This window comes from Acanthochromis polyacanthus, chromosome 5, assembly GCF_021347895.1.
Source record: "Acanthochromis polyacanthus isolate Apoly-LR-REF ecotype Palm Island chromosome 5, KAUST_Apoly_ChrSc, whole genome shotgun sequence".
Lineage (NCBI taxonomy): Eukaryota > Metazoa > Chordata > Actinopteri > Pomacentridae > Acanthochromis > Acanthochromis polyacanthus.
The window spans coordinates 9997047-10019776 of record NC_067117.1 but is presented as its reverse complement, the minus strand read 5'-3'; the positions used below and the strand labels follow the sequence as shown (position 1 = coordinate 10019776).

The window sequence follows — 22730 nt, the reverse complement described above, 5'->3', positions numbered from 1 at the left end:
CCCCTTCTGTTTCTGAGCCTCATCAGGAGTTTTGCATCTTGTGATTCATCCTCTGAGGTTATGGTTATGAAGTCTTCTCTTTATTGTTAGCAAATAAAAACACACACCTTCAGACTTAAGAGAATTCTTGACCTGCTAAGGTGTATTTTTTTCCTTTACCATGCAAGTAATTTTGTTATTGACAGGACCTTTGGTTAATAGAAGCATAGTAATTATTGCTGTTATCTTTTATTCACACTTACTAAGAACAGCACCATTACCATCAGTACGTCCCATTTCAAACTTACCAAGTAGGTCACATAAATACTTTGGGCAGCTGTGGCCATTTCCGTAAATCAGAAAAACTTCTAGATCTTAGCAGCAAAGTACAGCGGCTAAGTACAGACTGTGCTGTAGAACTTCTGGATGTGCACCGATGCAGTAAATTCAGGAACCACAAAGTGCATCCCAAAAAAGCACCCATTTTGTTTCAAGGAGAGAATAGACATTCAGTGTATTTGTGGCACGTACAGTTCAGTCAGAAATTTTGGGCTGCATGCAAGCATCCACAGAGGCATCAGCTCAGATACTCACCTATACAGTTTACTCCATGCCAAGCCACACGACCTTTGTAGATGATTGAACGCAGCCAGCATGAAATAGCCCTACCTGCTGGCTTTAGACCAATTCATTCTTGCATTTCGTATGAATGGATTCATATGACCAATTCATGCTTGTCACATCCACATATGAATTGGCGTAAGACCAATTCACACACCGGCTACATGCTGGTTCCTCAGTGTTTGTGCAACAGGGAAGCAGCAAACCTGAAACTCTCACAGAGCTGTGCATAGTCAGCCCCTGCTGTGACAGTGATCATCTGCTGTGTAATAGTTTCACACTGACACGTTTTTGGTCACAAGGATTTGAATCAGGGATTTTCACTTCATTTTAGCCTTATATAGCTCCTGTAGTAACCTCTGTTTGGGTGCAACTTATTTGTAATGCAGAATAAGTTCACTTTAGCCTCCATAACAGTTTTATACATTAAAGTGCTGTCTGACTTTTATATTTGCACACTGACATAGCAATCAGCCTCATCCCAAATGTGCTTCTTAGTGACAGTTTACTTATACTGAAGTTGCCGCCATGTTTAGGAAATGGCCTGAAGTAAGTAGCAAAGAAGAGATGAACTCATTTAGCAATAATGTTTATATGAGCAGTGGTATTCCGACAATCCTCATTTGATACCAAGCGGCCTAATGCTTGCCAAAAATATATCCCCACCCCCTCCAGAGCAGCGTGGGCAGATTGCTGTCGATGTCAAATTCTGTCCCAGTCATCAGCATGTCATACCACAACCTGGGAGCTGTTGGACAGGTAGACGATTTTCCACACTGAACTTGGATGATGATTTGGTCTCTGTAACCTTGTCTTCCTCGACACGAATGGGACCCAGCGTGTTTATCTGCTGCTTAAGTCCAACACCATCAGTGTTTAATGAGCCATACCTGCTGAAACCACTTTAGAATATCTCTGCTCTTACATAGCAGTGATGTATTGTTTGCATACTCATGGCTTGCCTTTTAGTTTGAAAACATTGTGCTGTTCTCTCAAAGTCAATAATCCGTTTAGTTGTCGGACAATATGTTATATACCTTTGTGCAGCTAGCAATTTGTCTTGTGAGGGTTGTGAAAGAAAAGTTTTTACTGAAATGTATTGTGTGGAGGTGGTGGTGTCAGACAAGTGTTTTTAAATATGCACAGATAGTCTTTATCTTGTCAGCTGTCTTGTTGCCATTTTCCCCTGTAATTAAAAAATGTAAATCATTGGTAGCACCATATTTAAATCTTGACAGGCCATCCTCAGTTTAATTCCTACAATTAGTGTCACCTTCAACACAGATGTATGTTAAACTGGATTCACCACACAATTCAAACTAAATTGCGATATCCTTCTCTCAGAAGTGTTGACAAAGACAACCAGCATTCAGAATGGCTTTTGGTCATTAGATATTACATTGTAAAAATAGATTTCATAAAAAAATGTTTTGTCCCATTCATCTTGGACTCTAGTGTTTGTATTTTTACTTTTGTCTGGATGTATTTATAATTAATTGCAAGAAGTTCAGCATCAGATTGTGCTTTAATTTATCTAATCACAAGCAGGGAGAAAGTTAGTATTTTTATTTCAAAGATAATATGATTATTTATAAATATAGACAAATAAAAGAGACAAATGGACTATCTTTAATAGTAATCGAACAAATATGGCATAAAATAAGATGCATTTTTCATTAAATAGAAGTGATGGGGCAGAGATTCAAGAAAAGGCTTCTTTAAACAGGTTGGGAGACAGATGGACATCACTGTAGGAGTCAGAGCGACAGGAGACAGATAGAGGTAGTGAGATAGGTTGATTTGAAAACATGAGACAGAACCTTATGCCTGCTACGTCTTTCACTATTATTTATACACTGAGGGTTTGGCCAGAGGGGAGTTCTGAGATTGTTGCCTATGAATGCGATTACCTTGTACAATGTCATGTTGTGACACCAAACTCTTTATGAAAAATAGTGGCGCAATATCCACCAAAACTACTGTCTGCAAAATACTTTTATCATATGTTCATTACATAGTCCAGTAAGTCAAAAGTCAAGAAACATAGAAAAGCAATGTTTGCAGCTAGCAACAAGTTTGGGATTTATTTAAAAAATGACTCTAGCACCCAGAACCCCAAAACTTGCTGGCACGTTATCTTTAAAGAATGCCCAATATTACACCATTTGAAGATGTAAAGCAGAAAGAATCATCAGTTTTTCAACTTTGACTGTTCTTAAACTACCCATCCGTGGTGCGCTGTCTCTCTGAAAGATGTAGACGAATCTAAGCTGCACCTGTGGGCACTTGGATAAATGCACGTCTTTTTTTTTTTTCCTTTTTGGTGAAAGAAATAATCAAAGGAATTGCCTAATGTCTAAACTAAACTATAAACTGCTAATTGAACAGCCAAACCTCTTCCAAAGCTGAACCTGTGATTTCTGCATGTATGTTAATGGATGAAAACTGATAATTCAGTAAATTTTCCAGGTTTCCTTACTGTATATATATGAGGCTGAAAGGGCAAATGACACAGAGAAAAGACATGAATCAGATGTCTCTCAGGCCACATAGACTCATGCGGCACAGAAGCAGTAACATTATTTAATGGCAATAGCATAATATTGAGCGGTTTATCAGTAAAATCTCTGAATGAAATAGTTCCCTATTCCTGAGAAGATGAAGCTGTAATAGAATAGTAACATCTGACCTCAGGCAAATGCACACATTTAATGTTACAGCACTGCTGCTAGCAACATTTCACATCTTCATGGTAGCTGTTGGCCTCAGTTTACCGAGATTAGCGTAACGGTACAGACAGGACGTTGATTCATCATAACACCTGGACACATTGCACTGATACACAGGATCAAAGCAAGTGCCATTATGTTAATACGCATCGAAGGCCCTCTCGTCTTAGAACGTTGCTGCTGTTGCCTCAGGGACTTGGTAAACAAACAGTTGAACTTCTACAATTATTGTCTGTGGCACAGACTGTGGGCAGGCCAACGGCATGTATGTAGACATGAATAAACAGCATGATGTTTACCCTTTATGCCTCAGGAAACCTGGCAATATTCTTTTGCTCGACTGCACAAGCACTAAGGATTTGTGTAGGTAGAGTGATGTAATGTGAGTGCATTTACAGGAAGAGGAAGAGGGAGATGAACAAATGGTGTCAGTCGTCCTTAGGCCTTCCTATAGAAAGTCAGATTGCCTTGATGTTGGAGCATGGTTAGATGGATCCATACACTACCATGCGGTCATTGTGTGGGCACTTGCATGTAGCCATTAAGTTTGTCCTACTTTCAGCAGAAGGGTCAGTGTATTTTATGTGCTTGCTGCACTGCAGATCCTGTGTTTGTACTCAAATTCAGTTTGAAAGCTGTTCTCCGCTTCCGTAACACACAGAAAACAAACCAGTAACCGGCTGTTTGAGCTACATTAGCTGTGTGTTTAGGCCTATTCAGTTATGCATGTTGAGTAATATTATTAAGCAATTAGTTGCTGTGCCCTCTGGAGTACAAATGCTAGTGACAAAGTAAAGGATGTTCCCACTCTGGAGCCAATATAAGGAGGAGAGTTTTGTTAAAACCGAGCAGCTGCCTAAGCGTCCTCCTGAGATGGTGTGTAAGTGTGTGTGAATGTGCGCTGAAAGTGACCCTGCCAAGTCATCCATGAGTGTGTCCGATGTGCACACATGTATGCGATCAGAGGATTGGAAACCCGTGCGCCTCATGCTTGTATACAGGAGGATTTTGTCTTTAGTGTGCATCTGATCCTGGGCTCACAGTGATGGCTAAGAGAGGAGGTAATGCTGCAGACTGTCACTGTCTCACAGCTGATAACCACAGTAAAGGCCGCAACCTTCCTCAGCTGGCATTTAAAGCCTTTTTGAATCGCACGTAGTCAGACAGGCAGATTGTCTGTGTTCCACAAATCTTCAGGGTTTTCTGCCATTTCAAAGACACAGTATGGAGCCCAGCTGGACTTGAATAGACTTAATTGTGTCTGCCAACAGTTATTTCTTTGTTGACATCACTGTTTGCTTTTCAACATGTATTTTTCTCGGCATGAGGGATCGTCCTAACACAAACCCACCATTTTTTATTACCAATGATTATTAAAAATAATTATTATAGTCTAGGGAATGTCTCAGTATAAATTTTCACATTTCACCGTGCTAGTGGGATCGCCCAGCCTATCGGTTATGCTTTTAGCTGCCTTTTCTTCCCCAACCATCACATACAGAGAATCATTGTGGAAAATGAGTCATATAGTATAAACGTATTTGTTTTAGGGGCTGAATTGTTATCTGATGTAATGTGACTTAAATCGTGCATTTTTTTTATATAATTGTAGTCCATTATTATTGCAGTAGTCATATAAAAACACCGGTTGTAGTTTTTCACAGTGGAATCAGACATTAGCAAGTAGAAAACTGACACAAATATGCTCAGTGATGAAGTAAGTGCTATGTCCTGAAGTAATCCTTCACATTTCCATGAGTTATCGCGCTGTGCACCATACAAAGTAACACTGGCAAAGCGAGGCTTATAGCCCAGAGTGATAGAGAACTCTCTGCGAGGGATAGGTTACGATAGCATTTTAGCAAATCTGCACCCACTTGGGAATCCAATATGTTGAATCTTTTCAAGTAGCGTTTTGTGTGTGTGTGTGTGTGTGTGTGTGTGTGTGTGTGTATGTGTGTGAGAATAAAGACCTCTTTCAGTTAAAAAATCTACTATTTAAAATGTGCTGTTTTAATTTCATTGGGCCCACAAAGAAGTGTTCGCTAAGTTTACATGATATGTATGAATGTAGCTTCTTCTAATCATGTTTGTGAAAAAATTGATGACTTTAATTGTGATTTAGGGATCAATTAGCAGACAAGAATGATACTGACACTAATGGGATCAGCTATTGGATCCTCACAATGGACACTCTACTATGCTTAAGAGTTGAAGGACTTTTACTACACAGTCATCAACCCTGGTTCATTTTTTCTTTTTCAGCAAGTAAGAACTGTATTTGCTTTTCACTGATATACTGTACTGCAGCAACAGAAGCTAAAATACAAGCAAATTAAGTCAGTCAGTTAAATAAACCGCTGATGTTTTGCATGCACTGTGCATTTACCATTAGGGGAAACCTCTGTTACACCGCTGCAAGCAAATGTTGCATTTTGCAGCTGTTTTGTTGACTTTGAAACACTGGTTTGCCTTTTTTGTTTAGTGTAGCTGGATTTTCACATAAAGCTCTGCATATATGTATACCCTGAGCCTTATCATCTAAACAGCAGACGGTACAATAGCTGGACAGACTGGAACAGCGGCTCATTGTATGAAATACACTGACTCAAGAAGGGGTATAATGACGTGTTTTTTTGACCGTGAATCATCCAGTACAAGATGTTCAGCATGATAGGAGTCTTTCTTGGACTAGTACACCTTGTGATTCAAACACATGCTGTCAAAATGATCTATTTATGTTGATGTAGTCACAGCCTGAATGGAAATTCTACAGCATGAGCTTCACCTGTACAGTTTTGGCAGCGCACCAGTCATTGCCTGTCAGCCATAGCATGCTTGAAAGGATTAGTCTTAAAAGTAGAGGTGACCTGATTTTTTGTAATTTGTTTGCTGTCACACCGCACCTTTGCTCTGCTCACACTGAACGGGTCAATCAGCCATCTGGAGCTCACACTGATCATGAGCTTGAAGCCACACTGGTCATTTTTGTCAGGCACGTTTCCATCAAAGTTTATTCAAGCAACTCAGTTTTCTCCTCATTTAAAACAAAAAAAAAAAAACCAAAAAGCAGCATGTCAATTCTAAAGCTGAAATTATAGTACAGTCTTAGAAATGTCATAAAATTGTCTAAATGGGTGTTTTTGATTTGTATTTGTTTTAGACCTGATAGTATCCAAGTCATAGTCCCATGATGGAGCATTACTGACATTTGTCTGAGCTCCAGGCTGATTTTTATTTTATTTTTTTATTTTATTTTTTACATTGCTTGGCTTGATGTGACATTTAGGTGTACCCAGAATTTTTCACGATGCCTTTTGTTACTGTGTAACAAGTGGGCATCTGCATTGTGGTATGAGAAGGATGCTGTGACACAGCCTGATCTCTTTAACAGCAAATGATCTAAACAGCCCACAGTTTAAGAAGCTGCCTACTCTTGCTCCTTTCCCACAGGAAAGTAGTACAGTTTAGAAAAGTACTTTATTAGTATGTCAACAGTGCATTTATGATCAATGAAGGGAACTGGCCAACCCTTATCGGATGAACAATCTGCTGACCCCTCCCCAAACAAAACGAGACCTGAGGGCTCACATTTTTTCTCAGACATGGGGCATCAATGTGTACAACTGTGATAATACTGTGTGATATCAGGGAACATCAATACTAGATTATAATGACATCAGCAAAATGAATAAAGGACAATAGAATGTCTGAAAAGGCACACTTTGCAATTCACTGTTGTCTATGATAAGGTAAATAGTAAATAAACAGCAGCAACAAAAACAAAGTAGTCAACTTGTCCACAAAATGTCAAGAAGCTAAAATAGAACACAAACCTGCAGTGATTCATTCTTTGGGGCCAGCCACACACTACTGAGACACCTGTGAGTCAAAGTGCAGTGCACAGTAGTGCAGTTTAATGGAGCAGCCAGTGAGAACACCCAGATTTGAATGTGTCCATTGTAATGGAGATGTCTAGGTCTGACTTATTTTACTTTTAGACCTGCTGGATTTTTACTCTGAGTTTGCTCCAAACTAATTGACACCGTGGCAAAGGAGTCATTAATGTGGCTGCATTTTGTGCACATCACAGCTCAGTAGCTGCAGTAGGTGACCCTGTCTGTGTTATATTCCACAGTAGTAGTATGGCTCAGTGGGTAGAGTGGCCGTCTTGCAACCGAAGGGTTGCCGGTTCGATCCTCGCCCCGTCGTGTTCGAGGTGTCCCTGAGCAAGACACCTAACCCCGAATTGCTCCTGATGGGGTCGTGGTTAGCGCCTTGCATGGCAGCTTCCGCCATCAGTGTGTGAATGTGTGTGTGAATGGGTGAATGTGATGTATCATGTAAAGCGCTTTGGGTACCTTGCAGGTATAGTAAAGCGCTATATAAATACAGACCATTTACCATTTACCATTTAGTGCTGGGATCATGAGTTGATATTGTTTTATTTGTTTTCTCAAATTTTGTAATATAGTCTGCCAGCGCATGCTGATCAGCTCCAAGTTTGTTGTCATCATTTTAGTGTAGAATATCTCTGTTACAATGATTTCTGCTGCAAATACTAGCTTTACATGTTTATTTGTAATTAATTTAAGGTTAACAGGCAGACTACACTCAATGCACTGTGGGCTATTTAGCTCATCTGAAATTCAGAATTTATTTATTTTTGTCGCTGTGACCAATCGATTGGTTGCTATATAGGTATGATAACAGTCAACCGAGAAATTCTTTGGTTAACTACAGCCCTAACATCACCACTAAAACCAAGGCAAGGCTGCCTCCACACAAATCCAATCTGTCAAATCCATGCACAGGAAATGCTGCTTGTTCTGAATGTGTATGTATGTACAGTATGAACTGTGTGACTGAGTGCATTGGTCATCCTTATCAATATTACCACACTGAGTGGGAAAAGAAGCATGAACTGTGTGAATGAAGAGTGTTGGTGTGTGGGTAGTTGTACTGTGTGTGTAATATGCCGGTTTGTCGCAATATTGTGATACACTGACATACATAGAAAGGACCACAGGGTTTACCTGCATGCTCGGATAAACTATAAATACTGTAACCAAGAATGAGAGGAGGCAGGTTAAAATAATTAAGAAATACAAGTTAAGGTAAAAGTCTCTGCACGCTGGAGCAGTTTTTGTTAAACTTTCCCTTTAAAGATTATTGCACAGAAAAAAAGAACAGACATGTTTGTCTGTATTGAAGGTTTGATATTTTCTTAAATGTCATCTGCAAGTGTAGAGGCATACTGAAATTCTTATTTTTGCTGAATATATTGATGTCATACTTAAGAAATTTTCTTATATATTCGTCAATATTAGTTTAAAGCACAGAATCAAAGAACACATATTTGTCTAATTCAGTGCAGAACCTTGATGAGCTTATTATTATTATGAAACACCAGACTTAAACCATAGCTGCTCCAACCATGTCTGTGTTTTACCTGCAGGCCACCATAACCAACTTACTTTGACTGAAACTTCAGACTTAAAGCACAAACCTGCTGTCAATGCTTTGTACGTGACGATGGTGAACAGAAGCTAGCATGTATCACAGTTAGGGGGAGGAGGGGTGCTCTCCTTCCTGTGCAATGCTCAACCATACTAACACCATAGCAGGACTTGAAATAAAAACGTGTGAAAGCACATTTACAGCAGTTTGAAAAGTTAGCACAAGAAAATACCACAGAAACATCACCTCCCTCTCATGCTCTCTCAGTTCTTCAGTGACCTTGCATTGGTTAGATTGAAAAACTAGATTAGGAACAGCATGTTTTATTGTAGTTAGGACTGCAGCTAATGATTATCTTTATTGTTCATTAGTCTGTAGATCATTTTGTCATTTTCTTTTAAAGGTCAAGATGACATCCTCAAATGCTGAGTGTCATTCTTAACTTAAATATTTTCTATTTGCTGTCATGGAGGAATAAAGAAACTGGAATTAGCATTTTTTTTTTAAAAATTTCTTAGGGTATATGATTAGCAAAATAGTTGGTGATTAATGGTTGGCAACTAATCCATTTTTGTTGCAGCTCTAGTTCTAATTAATTGGCAGCAGGTATTGTACTGATTCTATCCCATTACTTGAAGGTCGCAGGGTTGATCTTTGCTTAAATTTTCTTCACCCAGACACTCAGCACCTCTGTTTAACTTAATCACAGTTACTTCTAGAAACTTTGTCAAATATACGTTTAGGATATTTTAAAGATTAAGTGACCAACAGAATTGCTCTGTCTGAACACAAACCCAGTGACAAGTTCACGGAGCAGCTTGTTTAACGGGCTGTTTAATGTGGAAGAGTCTGACCATAGTGTGCATGATAGCAAAACACCGAAATGGCACACTGCATACACAGTACCCTACAGAATAGGGGTGGGAATCTTCTGCAATTTCATGGTTTAATTTTGATTGGTTATGTAAAACTTGATTCAGAATCAACTCTCAACTGTGCATGGTTGCATAAAGCTGGGCATTCATTGCACAACACCATGAAAAAAAGCATCCCTGCACCTGACATTTGCCAAGGACCCCCTCGACACCAGACACTAGACTGCTGGGAAAGTGTTGTTTGGGCTGATGAAAACCAGTTTGAGATTTTTACAAAAAAATGTGCAGCTCTGCATGCTAGATGAAAACACCACATCAAATATGTACAAAAGGGGAACCTAATCATGATTTGGGGCTGCTTTACAGTCATCAAGTGGAAAAGACATTCCCATATTTATCTAGGTGAATTACAGGGTGACCATCTGCCAGCTAAAGCTCAGCATGTTTTCTCCCTCAGTAGCTCTCCAGACCTATTAAAGTTTCTTAATTGAGGTAAAGAGGTGTCCTTTCCATACAAAACGTTTTATTGACTTGGTGATGTGGTCCTGCTGAAAGTTTTGAATCCAACATTCAGCACATTGCAAACTGCACTGCGTCAAAAAGAGCTATGAAGCTTTAGGCGAGGCAAGTTTATTTGCATAGCATCTTTCATGTCCAAGACAATTCAAAGCGCTTTACATAAAACATTAAGAGCATTACTGTGAGGTGCAGATAGTTAAACGATATCATGCAGATTTCATGCATAGGCGCATGAGAAAAGAAATGTTTTTGACTTGGATTTAAAAGTGTCTACATGGTGAAAGTTTAATCTCCACTGGCAGTTTGTTCCACTTGTTTGCAGCAAAACAGCTAAATGCTGCTTCTGCATGTTTATTCCGGACTCTGGCCTGTATTAGCTGACCTGAGTCCCTGGATCTACGAGCCCTGCTCGGTTTGTATTCTCTGAACATATCACAGATGTATTCTGGGCCTAAACCGTTCTTTAGGCCTAAAGAGTGCCAATAAACACTGTAAGAATCTGACTGAGATGCAGCAGTTCTATAAGAAAGAATGGTCCAAAATTGATACTGAACAGTCTGATCTACAACTGTTGGAATGTTTGTTTGAGGTTTTTGCTGTTCAAGGAGATTTTAAATGCAAGATTTCACTTTGTTGTTCCACCAGTGCTGAGTGTTCAATGAACCTGTTCTAATGAAAGCACGAGAGGTCATTTATTATGGTTATGATGTGATTATGAACATGAGTGATTAGCTTAAATGTGTTGTGTTATTTCATATTTGTGACTTTGATGATCACTCATTATCCATTCATTCTCTATAGTCTGCCATGTGATCTTATGTAGGATCCATAATAGTCAATACTTCCAAACCAGTATTACATATTTGTATTTTTTTGTACCTTGTGAATAAATACTTCCATATTTAGGCTGTTTATAAAATAAATGCCTTGCAAAACGTGCTGTTCATCACTAGTCAAATGTAAAGCTTTACAACAGCACATCTGAGGAGGTAAGTGAAGGTCTGAGATGGGGAGAGGCCTTAGTGGGAGTGATCCATAGCGCTGCTGTTCTGCAGCATGGGGCCTCAGTGGACCAGCCTGTTCTCTAGTGCCTACTCAGCTTTTTCCCACAATGTCTACTCAACTGCAGTTTTCTCTTCTCCTCTCTCCTCCTCCTTCTTCTTCTCCTTTTCCCAGTCCTTATTGTCAGGCAGTGTTTTTCCTTTTCTCTCCTGCTCCCCTGAAGGTATGTGTTGCTTGCTAGTCACTGCAGGCTGGTTTCTCCTGGGGCCACTCAGAGTCTGTTCAAAGAGCCGCCAGCCACTTGCTGCATTTGCGCCAGTTTCATTTGGAACTCTGGACCATACTCGCTCTGTTTTCCCTGTCAGTTAGAAAAAGCATCCGTCGGAGTGGCATGGTAGCACCCCGAGGGAGAAGACTGAATCCCGTGTGGCTGGAAAATAGAAAACTAGAGGTATAAAGTGCTTGTGTCTGTGAGGACATTTAGACAGCGCATAAAAAACTTTGTGAATTATTGAACAATCTAGTTAAATGGCCACTGTAATTGTATAAATGGAAAACCGGCACCTCTTATCTACTACAGTTGCTGTCTGCTGGATTTGGCTTTTGTGCTGTTGGTTAAGGATTCTCTGAAGCCTGTGCAAATGGCAGATCACTTGAATACCATCGTCAGCTGTAATATATGCGTTTATGGTTATTGTTGCGTTTACTCTAACCTGCCTGATGAGCATACTCCCTTCTCAGATGAGTCCTTTCTCTGGTTTTGTGTTTAAGGTGGGCTCTTATAAGAAGGCAGTACCAAAATATCACTGCATTTTTTCCACTTTTCCCACTGGGGGAAAAGTGGAAAAACATTAAAACCTCTCCTCTGCTTGGACAAAGCTAATGCAGTGGTCAATTAAAATAGAGATGTTTTCTTTGGCAACATCAGCAAAAGGCTAGGCTGTTAGGTGTGTTGTTGAATGTGTGTGTAAAATACAGTAGTTGGCTGATGAAGGGACTGTGGTTGTTGTTGCAGAATAATCTCCTGGTAGTGATGTACCTGCTTCTGTTCTCTTCCCTAATAACCGTCTGGATTTGGCATTGATCGCCTCCAATATTGTGTCCTTCTTCCCAGCTATGTTTTTTTTCTGTCAGCTTAATGCAGAACTGAAAGCTAAACTCCTCTATAAATCCTGCTCATGCCCATGTGCAGTGATGCGGACGGCACTGATATGTAGCTCTTGAACAAGGATAAAAAACGGAGCAGACTATACACAGTGAAAAGATGTTGGGAACATAATGGACTCTGGGATGCAAAGCCTAGAGAAAGCAGATAGTGCGCTGAAAGGATCTGGCAGACAAGTGAGATGTATCACAGGTTTTATATTTCTCTGTGACTGCTTACAGATGTGATTGTGTTGTTGTTATTGTGATAACTTTAAAATATATACGGGGTGTGGTCTGACAGTGCAGCCTGTCTGTGGTCCAACTCCAAGCTCCTGTGTCTGGGTCCAGTCTCTGTGGTCAATCCCACACTTGTCTCTCCAGGCCCACTTTTAGGTGTCTTTGTTCTGCAGAGGAAGGGCTGGGATGGACTCAGAACAAGAGAAAGATGGTTTCATATTTCTACTGCAGCGTTCTGCTCCGTGCTCCTGGTTCACTGCAGCATGTTCTCTTCCTGCAGTGCTCACAAATGCTTTACTCCAACCTCACAGGCCCAAGTGAGCTGAGCCGTCCCTTTGCCAGCTAGCTTCGTGGAATTCATCTAATTCTTTTCATATTTACACATGGCCTGTAAACCTGACTTGTGTTTGTAGTGAATAGTATTCCTGTAGGAGCTTCTGTAGCACAATGTTTTAATATTAGGGATTGCCTATAAGTCAGCACAAGAGCATAAAGGAAATGTTGAGCTAGGACATGCAGAATGCTGATTCATCTTCATGCTGTCAGTGATACAGGTGACCTGGGACCATACATCTCATGCTGTATAATAACCAGGTAGTGGGAGATTCTTACTGGACTTCATGGGGATGCTTCATGGTTTATTTGCAATCAAAGACACTTATGGAAGCATAATGCTTGATCATGTTCTGCCTTAACAAGGTGGTTTGGGTTTTGTCTGACGCATCATGTCTTGTACCTGCATACGTTGTTTTATCTAGTTTATATCCCATGTGTGCAAGGGGACTCCAATAACAATGAAAGCACTGCAGTATATAGAGAGGCAGCTACAGAATACAAATAAAATGAACGGCTTTTGTAGAAAATAAAAGATGCACAGCACAAATAGTATCAGAAATTAGGTTTGATATAATTGCAATCTTAAGGATTAGAACTTCAGTGCATAATGGCCTGTATTAGACATTTACTGCTGAACTCTAATCTGTTGTATGTGGGCCCAATCATAACCGCTGATGATGGGCATGGCTTAAACTTTGACCACAACATGTGGCAAACCTCTGTGTGTACAACAGCTGCAGATGCTCTAGAATTTAATGATTCTTGACAGCAGAGCTCTCAGTTGCGCTTTTAACTTCTTTTAACTGGGGGAGGAGGATTTGTATCATAAGTTTGCTGTATAAATAGGCTATTTATGCAAATTGCTGTTAGCTTTTTTTCTCAGTTGGCAGCCAGTGACCTACACCGTTTCTGTAATCAAGGGCCCTCCACAGCTTAACAGAGAGGAGGCCATTTATAAAATCACAAACTGTCTGTCTGATGGTGAGAGCAAAGACGATGCGCCGACATGGATTCACATCTTCACACGCGTTTGACTTTCATCCCTTTTTTGAATGTTACTGAAGAAGAAGAGATGGAGATTCCATCTGAATCTTCTTTGTTGCCTGATGAAGAATGAGGTTAGGTTAGCTTGTCTTTCTCTCTGTGCCTGACTGAACTCCCATGTAGGATATCCCCGGCAGTTCTCGTCTGTTAGCCTGTCTCCCTCTTCCGCAGCCATCTGCTCGGGTCTCTGTGTGTTTTCTGCAGCTGCCAACATACTACACAACACCGTGCTGTGCTTTCCAGGCCAGTACTGCCTGCCTGCTTTCCTTGCTCACGTAAGCCCTGTCTCAAGAGGGAATTCACTTAGGCTGGGTGTAGGTGGATTTATGGATGGAAAGCTTGAAGAGCAGCCTTTGTGACTCAATTTTGCATTTTGTTTGGAAGAGATTGAGGTGTATGAGACTAGCTTAAGAGAAGCTATGAAGATGGATGTCAGTCATGACTGACATTAACTGTCTTTTCTCTCTGACCACTACTTCTCTCTATCTGTTCTGTAAGTCTGTAGCCTATTTTTTAGCATGGCTGAATTTTGAAGCCAATATTCTATTAACACATAGTCGTTACATGTTTTTAACCAGTGATTTGTATTTGACATTTTGATGTTATATCGTGCAATAAATTTTTAAAATAACTTGAAATAATTCAACACAAGCAATGACTTATCAGAAATTGTATTATTTTAAAATATGTGTTTGTGATAAATAACAGTATTCAATCAAAATGTGATTTATAATCTGTTGAACCAAGAGCCAATGTATTTTGTGCTTTCTGTTGCACATGTTAAATAGAATGGAAGCGCCTTCATGTAAGTCAGCATCTATAAGCGGAATTGTTTGTTCCTTATTTGTAGAAACAACTTGCTTATACCAAGTTATTTCGAAAATGAGCCCTAATCAAATGAGCATCTTCACGTGCAGCACATTAGTTTATAGAAATGGCTGACTAATGAGTAAAGTGATTACAGTTGTGCCATAAATCTGCAGCTTTAAAGCTTGTGCATGAGTGGAGGTTAGGTAACAAACTTCAGTCATGTTCCTTTTTTATAATCTAGATGAATGAAATAAACAGTTCATATGCCTGTGTGCTGTATTGCAGTGAAGCGATTTGAAGTGGCATGTAAACAGACATTTGTAAAACGCATACCTCTCGATGCTTCAGGCCGTGTTGAGCTCCACAGCAACACTGCATCAAAAACGGAAGGGGCTGCGTTGGTGTGGGTGTGTTGCTACTTGCTGCAAGGTACCTGTGAAAAGATAAAATAACAACAAGGAAGTCTATTTTAAATGCTCATCATACATGTAGACTGATTCCTCTGTACCTGACAAAAATCATCTTAAGCGAGAAACATTGTACTTCTAACACAACAAACACTAATTTAGCAGGAGCACACAGAAGACTTTTCCTTACAGCAACCTTAATGAATACTTTTCAGTCTCCGCGTATACAGCAGCATCTCAGATTAGTATTCTGTTGCAGTCGCAGCTGTTTTCCTTGTCTGTATTTTCATGTCTTAGTTTTAAAATCAAGATCCGAATAGTTGGACACATGGCTGGAAATAGGGCGGATGTTCTCCAACATCAACTCCTTTTTCTCTACTTTTACTCTCTCTCTGTCTGCAGTTTTAATCTGCAAAGTGCACCTTGGCCCATTAGTGCAGTAAATCTGAGCCCTCTAACTTGAGCCAGGATGAGTCTGTAGTGTACCGCATTGCTGCAGTCAGCAGCAGCATCCTCTCCAACTGCAGCTCACTACAGGCGTCTCTGTGAGACTGGTGCATTGCTCTACAATGTGCTACAGTCAGATCTAGTGTAAACACAAGTATTTTGTGACGCATCTAAATGGTTTAAAAGAACTGAGAACCTACTAAATTTAACTGCAGAGAGGGTAGAAGTGGCACTGCAACCTATTTCCCCACATTTATGAATCTATGAAGTATTTGGCTCTGCCAGGTTCCACTTCACAGTTTACTTCAAAAGCACTTCACTGTTGGTTTTGGTTTTCTGATGTAATGTAGCCAGTATTTGCCTTGCATTAATGTTTGAAGTGATGGCGGATCATATTTGTTCACCTGATGTGTTCTGTTCATCAAAACTACATAACATAGTGACTTGAATGCAACTAGCAGCACAAGTATGCCAAAGTTGTTTGTTCTTATTGTGTTGGTGAATTTTATTGAATCTGATTGATGCAAGTCATTGCTGTCTTCCATTTATATTAGTTTCCTGTCCTTGCTGTTCAAACTTGATTGCTTTTGCACGCTCCTATCTTTTTATATCGTACGTGATGCAGCCCGCGGGAGTGACAAAGCAATGTGTAGGGGTGTAGCAGTTTGTGCATAATCATCAGTTTGGTCTGAAACTTCAGTTTGGTACAATTTGTAATCCAAACATTTACTGTGAGAAGTGTTCAGGCAGTCAGCTCAGCTATATGCCATGCCATGATTGCTTTAAATCTCACAGTATGACTTTTGAACAATGAGACATTTGCTCACATTTTTTAAAATATATGATAAAGATCTATTTTTTTTGCAATTGTCCTCACTGCTTTCCTAAAAAAATCACCCAACTGTGAAGCTTCAGCTGATTTGCTTGCTGAACCTTGTGTACCGTAACACCCTAATGAGGGCACTTGTGTTTAAATGGAAAGTCTGCTCACAGTGACAAAACTCCTTGCTACAACTACACTACCTTTCTTAGTTATACAAAACTATAATTTCAGCTTAATGTTGTATTTTTTTGAGATTTTTAACTGCTTCCAAACAAATATGGTTGCTTTCCTACTCGTCTTTATGCTGAACTTGCTCATCTATGGTTGTACTGAAAGGCAGACCGCAGTTAAAAGCTGAGACCTTCACCAAAGAAGGCTTGTTTATGATAATTTCAAATACAAAAAGGAAAGCACTCAGAGCGCAGTACTCCGCCAAGGCTGCTCAGTCGTTGTAAATTTTCCGACGGATAAGTCCCGATAAATCCACAGCGGTGGATTTGTAGTTGGATTATGTGATCGTAGCGTTCACGTGTTGTCATAGTTACAGTGACATCGTGCCGCTATCTCGCAATGATACAGAAATCCTTAACAAATCCGTGGATCCAGACTATAAGCCACATCACTGCCGAAATCTAATCACTTGATCCTTGTGTCGTTTCTGACCTTCCCTGAAAATTTCATCGAAATCTGTTACTCCGCTTTTGAGTAATGTTGTGCACAGAAAGACTAACAGACAGAAGGACAAACGTGGGCCGATTACCACATAACTCCGCCATCTTCCTTGGCAGAGTAATGCTACATTTGTAAGTGATGGTAATGAAAAAAGACAACAATTTTGACTTGATGATTATTTTTGATCTAAAGATGAAAAAAATCTCAAAGTTCATTACTCCTTTTGCTTTACCAATCATTGTAAGCATAATGATGATCCGTTTATTACAATACAATAGGACGCTGGGGTCCTCAGAAATGACATTTGACAAATATTTTCCATTCTTAAGACTATGACCTTGTACTGTTCTTGTATTTTCTTTTTAAATTATCCACATCTTTACTGGTATAAACTTATTGAAACACAAAAGACAAATGTTGATGTTGAGTATTCATACATATTAATGAGATCATATCAACAATCTGCATCAGTGCAAATGTCCTGAATCCTACTGGGAACAAATGGTTTCAAAATCGCTGTGCAATAGCGTATGCTTTCATAGCCCTCCGTCCAACCCACAGTGTCCTCTGATCCACATCAGTGACAGATGATCCATGAGGACTTTGCTGTGCTGTGTGTTGTAAATCTACTACCATGTCTTTTGCCCATCAGGGTCATGCCATCATCATCATCTGATATCAGGAATGACCTGTGATCCAATGTTGCATGATTGAAATGAATAGGCGCTGAGCATTGCACGCGTCCTTGGGAACATGGGACGCGTATTCGCCGCCCGAGAAATTGATGGGAGGAGAAAGTCACCTTCACGTTATCATTACGATGTCGGTTACGAGCCGTGATTCACGTGAGTGCAGCCGCTGGTGAAATAGGGTAACATGAGGTTCTGAGCTCACAGCTTTGTCAGGGTGACACAGACGGCACTCTCTCTGCTGATTTTTCTCATTTTATTTCGTCCGCTTCAGTAAACTGGGCTAAAAACATCAGCAGCGCCGCTCCTCCTCCCTCATAGGCCATGGTGTTCACTTGAATTGTTCAGATGAGTTTTTTTTTTCTTTACACTTGTGTTAATGGTGTCTATGTGTGCCTAACCACTCACCAACCCTTGCCCAGCTCTCTTGTTATAGACCTCTTTACAGCAATGGCCTGCTTCTTGGGCAGACACTTTGAATTATTCATAGATTCAAGTCGTTTTGAGCAGTGGATCAGCTGTGGTTTGCTGTAGGGAATGCACATGTTTACAGTCATACAGCATGGTTGATGAAGTAACAACAATTGGGATCTTTATGTGCATTGAGGTGGGGTTCTTTTTATCTCTGCTTTTACAGTAATGGAATGTTTTGTCCTGTGATGTAATTTTTACTTGTCTGAATGTGTAATTTTCTGACTACTCTAAACTAGTATCACCAGCATTTACTCAAAAGATGTTCTCAGAGCCGTGGGAAACGAGAGAGGTTAAACTGGTGGTGGTTTATTCATTCAGCTCCTGTCAGAGTAAGGATATGACTCCATCTAGTGGTGGAGCTTTGTAGTAAAAAGGAAAGACTCAAATGAACCAACATGTCCTGCTTTTACAGTATACAGTAGGTTCATGAATTACAGCTTATTGTTTGCTGACTTGATGTGCTTCCAAATAGCAAGCAAACGAAGAGCAAAACTAAAGTGACTTTATGTCATAAGTGGCACATGGATCTTTTTTTAACTGCCATGTGATATATTAAATACTGACAGTCATGGAAGAGTTTTAGTAAATCTGAGCCTAGTCTTTGCAGCCTTGACTGCATTTCCCCGCCTTTATATCCAACAGCGCCGCTGGTCAGCTGATTGCATCGTTTCAAGCAGCGTCATTATAAAACTCAATCTGCTGCTGCTGTGGGAGGGTTGGTGCGACAGTGTCTAATTACCCTTTTATGCCCTCTGACTTTGCCTGGAAGGGCTGATAATTATCAAATTTACTTGAGTCAGTCATTTAATATAAGTGGTCAAGTAAGAATAGCTGACTACAGTAGCAAACAGTAAGAAGAAAATGTGATTGGTTAATGGGAGAATTCTCCTGTTATAGCATGTCATGTCTGTATGTTGTTCCTGTTTAAGTCATTTTCTGGCCAGAAAAATTAGTCAAATTTCTGAATAGCTGCCTCGTATAAAGTTGCAACAAATGAATGCTTTGTAGATATCTAACACATTCCAGACATGAATCCATAGCAGAGTCTAACAGCTTTGTGAACTGAGCAGTTCCTTTGAATGGAATCTGGCAGTGATGTTCTAATGTTTGAGTGGGGTATTAATGAAATCCAGTCATCGGCTGACACCTCTGTGCTCTCTCTCTTCCAGAGGCAGTGATCAGTGACTGACCCTGTTGTCCCGGTGAAAGAGCACCACCCCCGGCAGGCTGGCCACACCCCCCTCCCTCCTGCCTCCATGTATCCTGAATCTACCACAGACTCCCCCGCTCGCCTCTCCCACCGACAGACTGGCTCACCTGGCATGATCTACAGGTGAGTCAATGGATGTATACTTTATAAACACACAGATACTAATTTGTTTCTTTACATATGCATGCATGTCCTCATGAGAGTTACTGAGAATATGCCAAGGAAGAAAATATTGCCAATGAAATAGAAGATTGTTTGTCACATGTACTTGGACAAAATTTGGAGGAAAGACATCTGTTTGGACAGCACAGGTTTCAGGATGAATTTACAACGCAACTACATGTGATAGATTGATTATTAATAATTTAGATTCAGATTCAGAAAGCTTTATTTGTCCCCAGGGGTGCAATTAAAAAGGCCTGTAGGGCAGGCAGTGCAACGAGGACGTTATAAAGAAATAGGGATAAATATATATATAGAAATCTAGATCAAGTAATATAAGAATAAAAATCAAAGAAAGAAAAGACAAAAAACACAACTTGATAACTTAATAAATCTCCCATGATGCATTTAATGGCAGTATTCTCTTCTGCTGCACTAATTTAAAACTCTAAACTGATACTGGCTTCACTGTGACATGGTAAATGCGATTCTCCTCAAAATCTTGCAGTAATCAAAGTTTAAAAGTAGGGGTCAACTGATCTTTTGCCAGGACGATTGTCTGATCTCATGTTCTCCATTGTTTGGAATATATGTTTATCAGCAAATTCCTGATGAAATAAATTTACTTAAAAATGCACTTTGGCTCTGAGGCAGCCGCCTCTCTATATCTGCAGTCACTTTTCTGTGAGTTAAGCCCCGCCCACAACATTATCTGATTGGTTACATGTCATGAGTATTAGCTAACACAGAGTTTTACTTAAGTAAAACATGAATAGACAAAGGTATTTAAATGAAGTTCTCTGTTGGATTAATTGTTGTTTTATATTTTTGCATGAGAATTTTCATTTTTACTGCTGTACCAGCTCTAAATAAAAGATAATAATTGGTATTGGCCACGACAAAATCCACATCCGGTGACCCCTGTTATAAAATGTGGTCTGCAAGTGTTAGACCACAACATAACATATCTAAAATATATTCTCAAAAAACAAACATGGACAAAAAAAGAGTTGCTGAAATGCTAGCCAGGACAAGTACACCAACTGTCACATACCTGTAGTCACAGCTATTTGCATAAATTCATCTATACTTGGATTCTTAACCGTCCATCCATCCATCATCTATACACCACTTAATCCTCAATGGTGTCACAGGGGGGCAAGAGTCTATCCCAGCTGACTTGGGGTGAAGGCAGGGAACACCCTGGACAGATCACCAGTCTATCCCATAGTTACATATAGAAACACACATGCACGCTCACATTCATACCTCTGGACAATTTAGAATCACCAATTAACCTCAGCATGTTTCTGGACTGTGAAAGGAAGCCGGAGAAAACCCATGCATGAACACACAGAGCATGCAAACGCCGGGACATGAACTGGAGGTGTAGAGGGTAAACCAATACCTTCTTACCCCTTAACTTTATTTGACTTTTAAAGTTGTGCTGTAGGACACATACACTTACATGCTGACATATCACAGCATCTTCAGTGGTCACACATCATTCCATGTTGTTTGTGAAGTATCAGCAGCCGCACAGACGCCCATGCCTGATTTATACTTATTATCCTGCACTCTGCAGCTTCACCAGCATGTGGCGCCAGAGACTCGTTCACTTGTATCACTAACTTTATGACTGTGTTTCACATTGCCTTCATTATGTTCAGAATAGATGCTGAAATTGTTGAGCATCTAATTTTTTAACAGATGTGTGTAATTATTTGAACAGTGAAAATCGATGAGGAGAGATTTTGACGTGGCATTTTAAATTGAATTCACAGGGAGCTCTACAGCATTAAGAAGCCTGTCGTCAGCCCATCAGTGCAATTCAGAGATTTACCTATAAGTGATCACAGCCACTGTTTCACAATTTTACATGCTAGTCACTGCTTGCCACAAAGACCAGCACCGTTTTTAGCTGCATTACCGAACATCAAATGGTGTAGAGTGTCGCTTTCTTTTTGATGACAGACATGAAGTTGCTGAACGCATCAGAGCAACTCTATATTCCCCAGATTACACTTAATACCAAATATGGACACTGAGTTGTTAATTTTATATACCATTTAGTCTAAGAAATGCTGTTCATTTTCTGTTAGTTTCTCTTTTGTAAATTCTTGTTATTTTATATTAATTTGTGTTTAATTAACTATGAAAAATCACATTGGTTCCATATCATTCTACTGCAATAGGAGCTGCATACTGTAGGAACCTAGTTTGTTACAGTGTAAGGTACATTTTGCTGTACAAGTAGCTGTGCGTATGTGTGCCTTTCAGCTGTACTTTTTAAGTTATGCAAGAGAAGCACTCAAGACAAAAGAGGAATAAGGCTGCAGCAATCAGTGATTGTTGTCAGTTAATCTGTCGATTGTTTTCTTGATTAATCGATTAGTTTTTATGGCATATATATCATTAGAAACTGGTGATAAATTTCAATCAGTGTTTTCTAAAGCTCAAGATAACATCCACAAATGTGCTGTTTTGCCCAAAAGAAAAAAAATACTGAGTTCACTGTTATACTTGAGGAGCAAAAACAGAAAATTATTCCATGCAAAAAGCTGGAATCAGAGAAATTTGACTTTTTTTCTTCAAAACGTCCTCAAGTGCATGAATTGATTATTCAAAAGCTGACCATAAATTTGATCAATGAAGGCTAATTGATTAATTGTTGAAGCTCTGGTCTCCCTTTTAAATATCGAATGATTTGAGATGACGGTTGACAGTGTAACTACTTTAGCAAGATGACATTCTAATCCATGACCAAGAGCTCACGGTGAACAGTGTGTTTAAAATTAGATAAACATTGATCAGAAAACGATTTTTCTTCTTGAGCTTAAGGAGCTCAGAGTCCATCCCTCATTTGTTGTGAAAACATCAAAGAACTTTTTTTAATCATTTTGTCTTCAAACTTGCTGAAATAACTGCACTTTCCTTGAAGCTTGGTGTAGTTGTTGTTAATTATAGTTTGAACTATGTTGAGGTTTATTAGCAGTTGTGTGTTTAAGTCTGACGTGTCAGCATGCATAACATTGTCCAAATATACTGAACAAACAAGCCTTTATTATATTTAATGCACTGTTTGTTT

The 22730-nt window shown here is 39.7% G+C and overlaps 1 protein-coding gene across 4 annotated transcripts in view; it reads left to right on the top strand.

The window, feature by feature from the left end:
• The window catches only part of kcnab2a (potassium voltage-gated channel subfamily A regulatory beta subunit 2a), a 92266-nt gene that overhangs the window by 14393 nt on the left and 55143 nt on the right, over window positions 1-22730 (top strand). For all 4 annotated transcript variants that reach the window (XM_051947781.1, XM_051947780.1, XM_051947782.1 and 1 more), the window contains one exon: window positions 19440-19603. In XM_051947781.1, the coding sequence (XP_051803741.1) occupies window positions 19527-19603 (77 nt within the window). In that variant the 5' untranslated portion in view covers window positions 19440-19526. The remainder of the gene's footprint in view (window positions 1-19439; window positions 19604-22730) is intronic.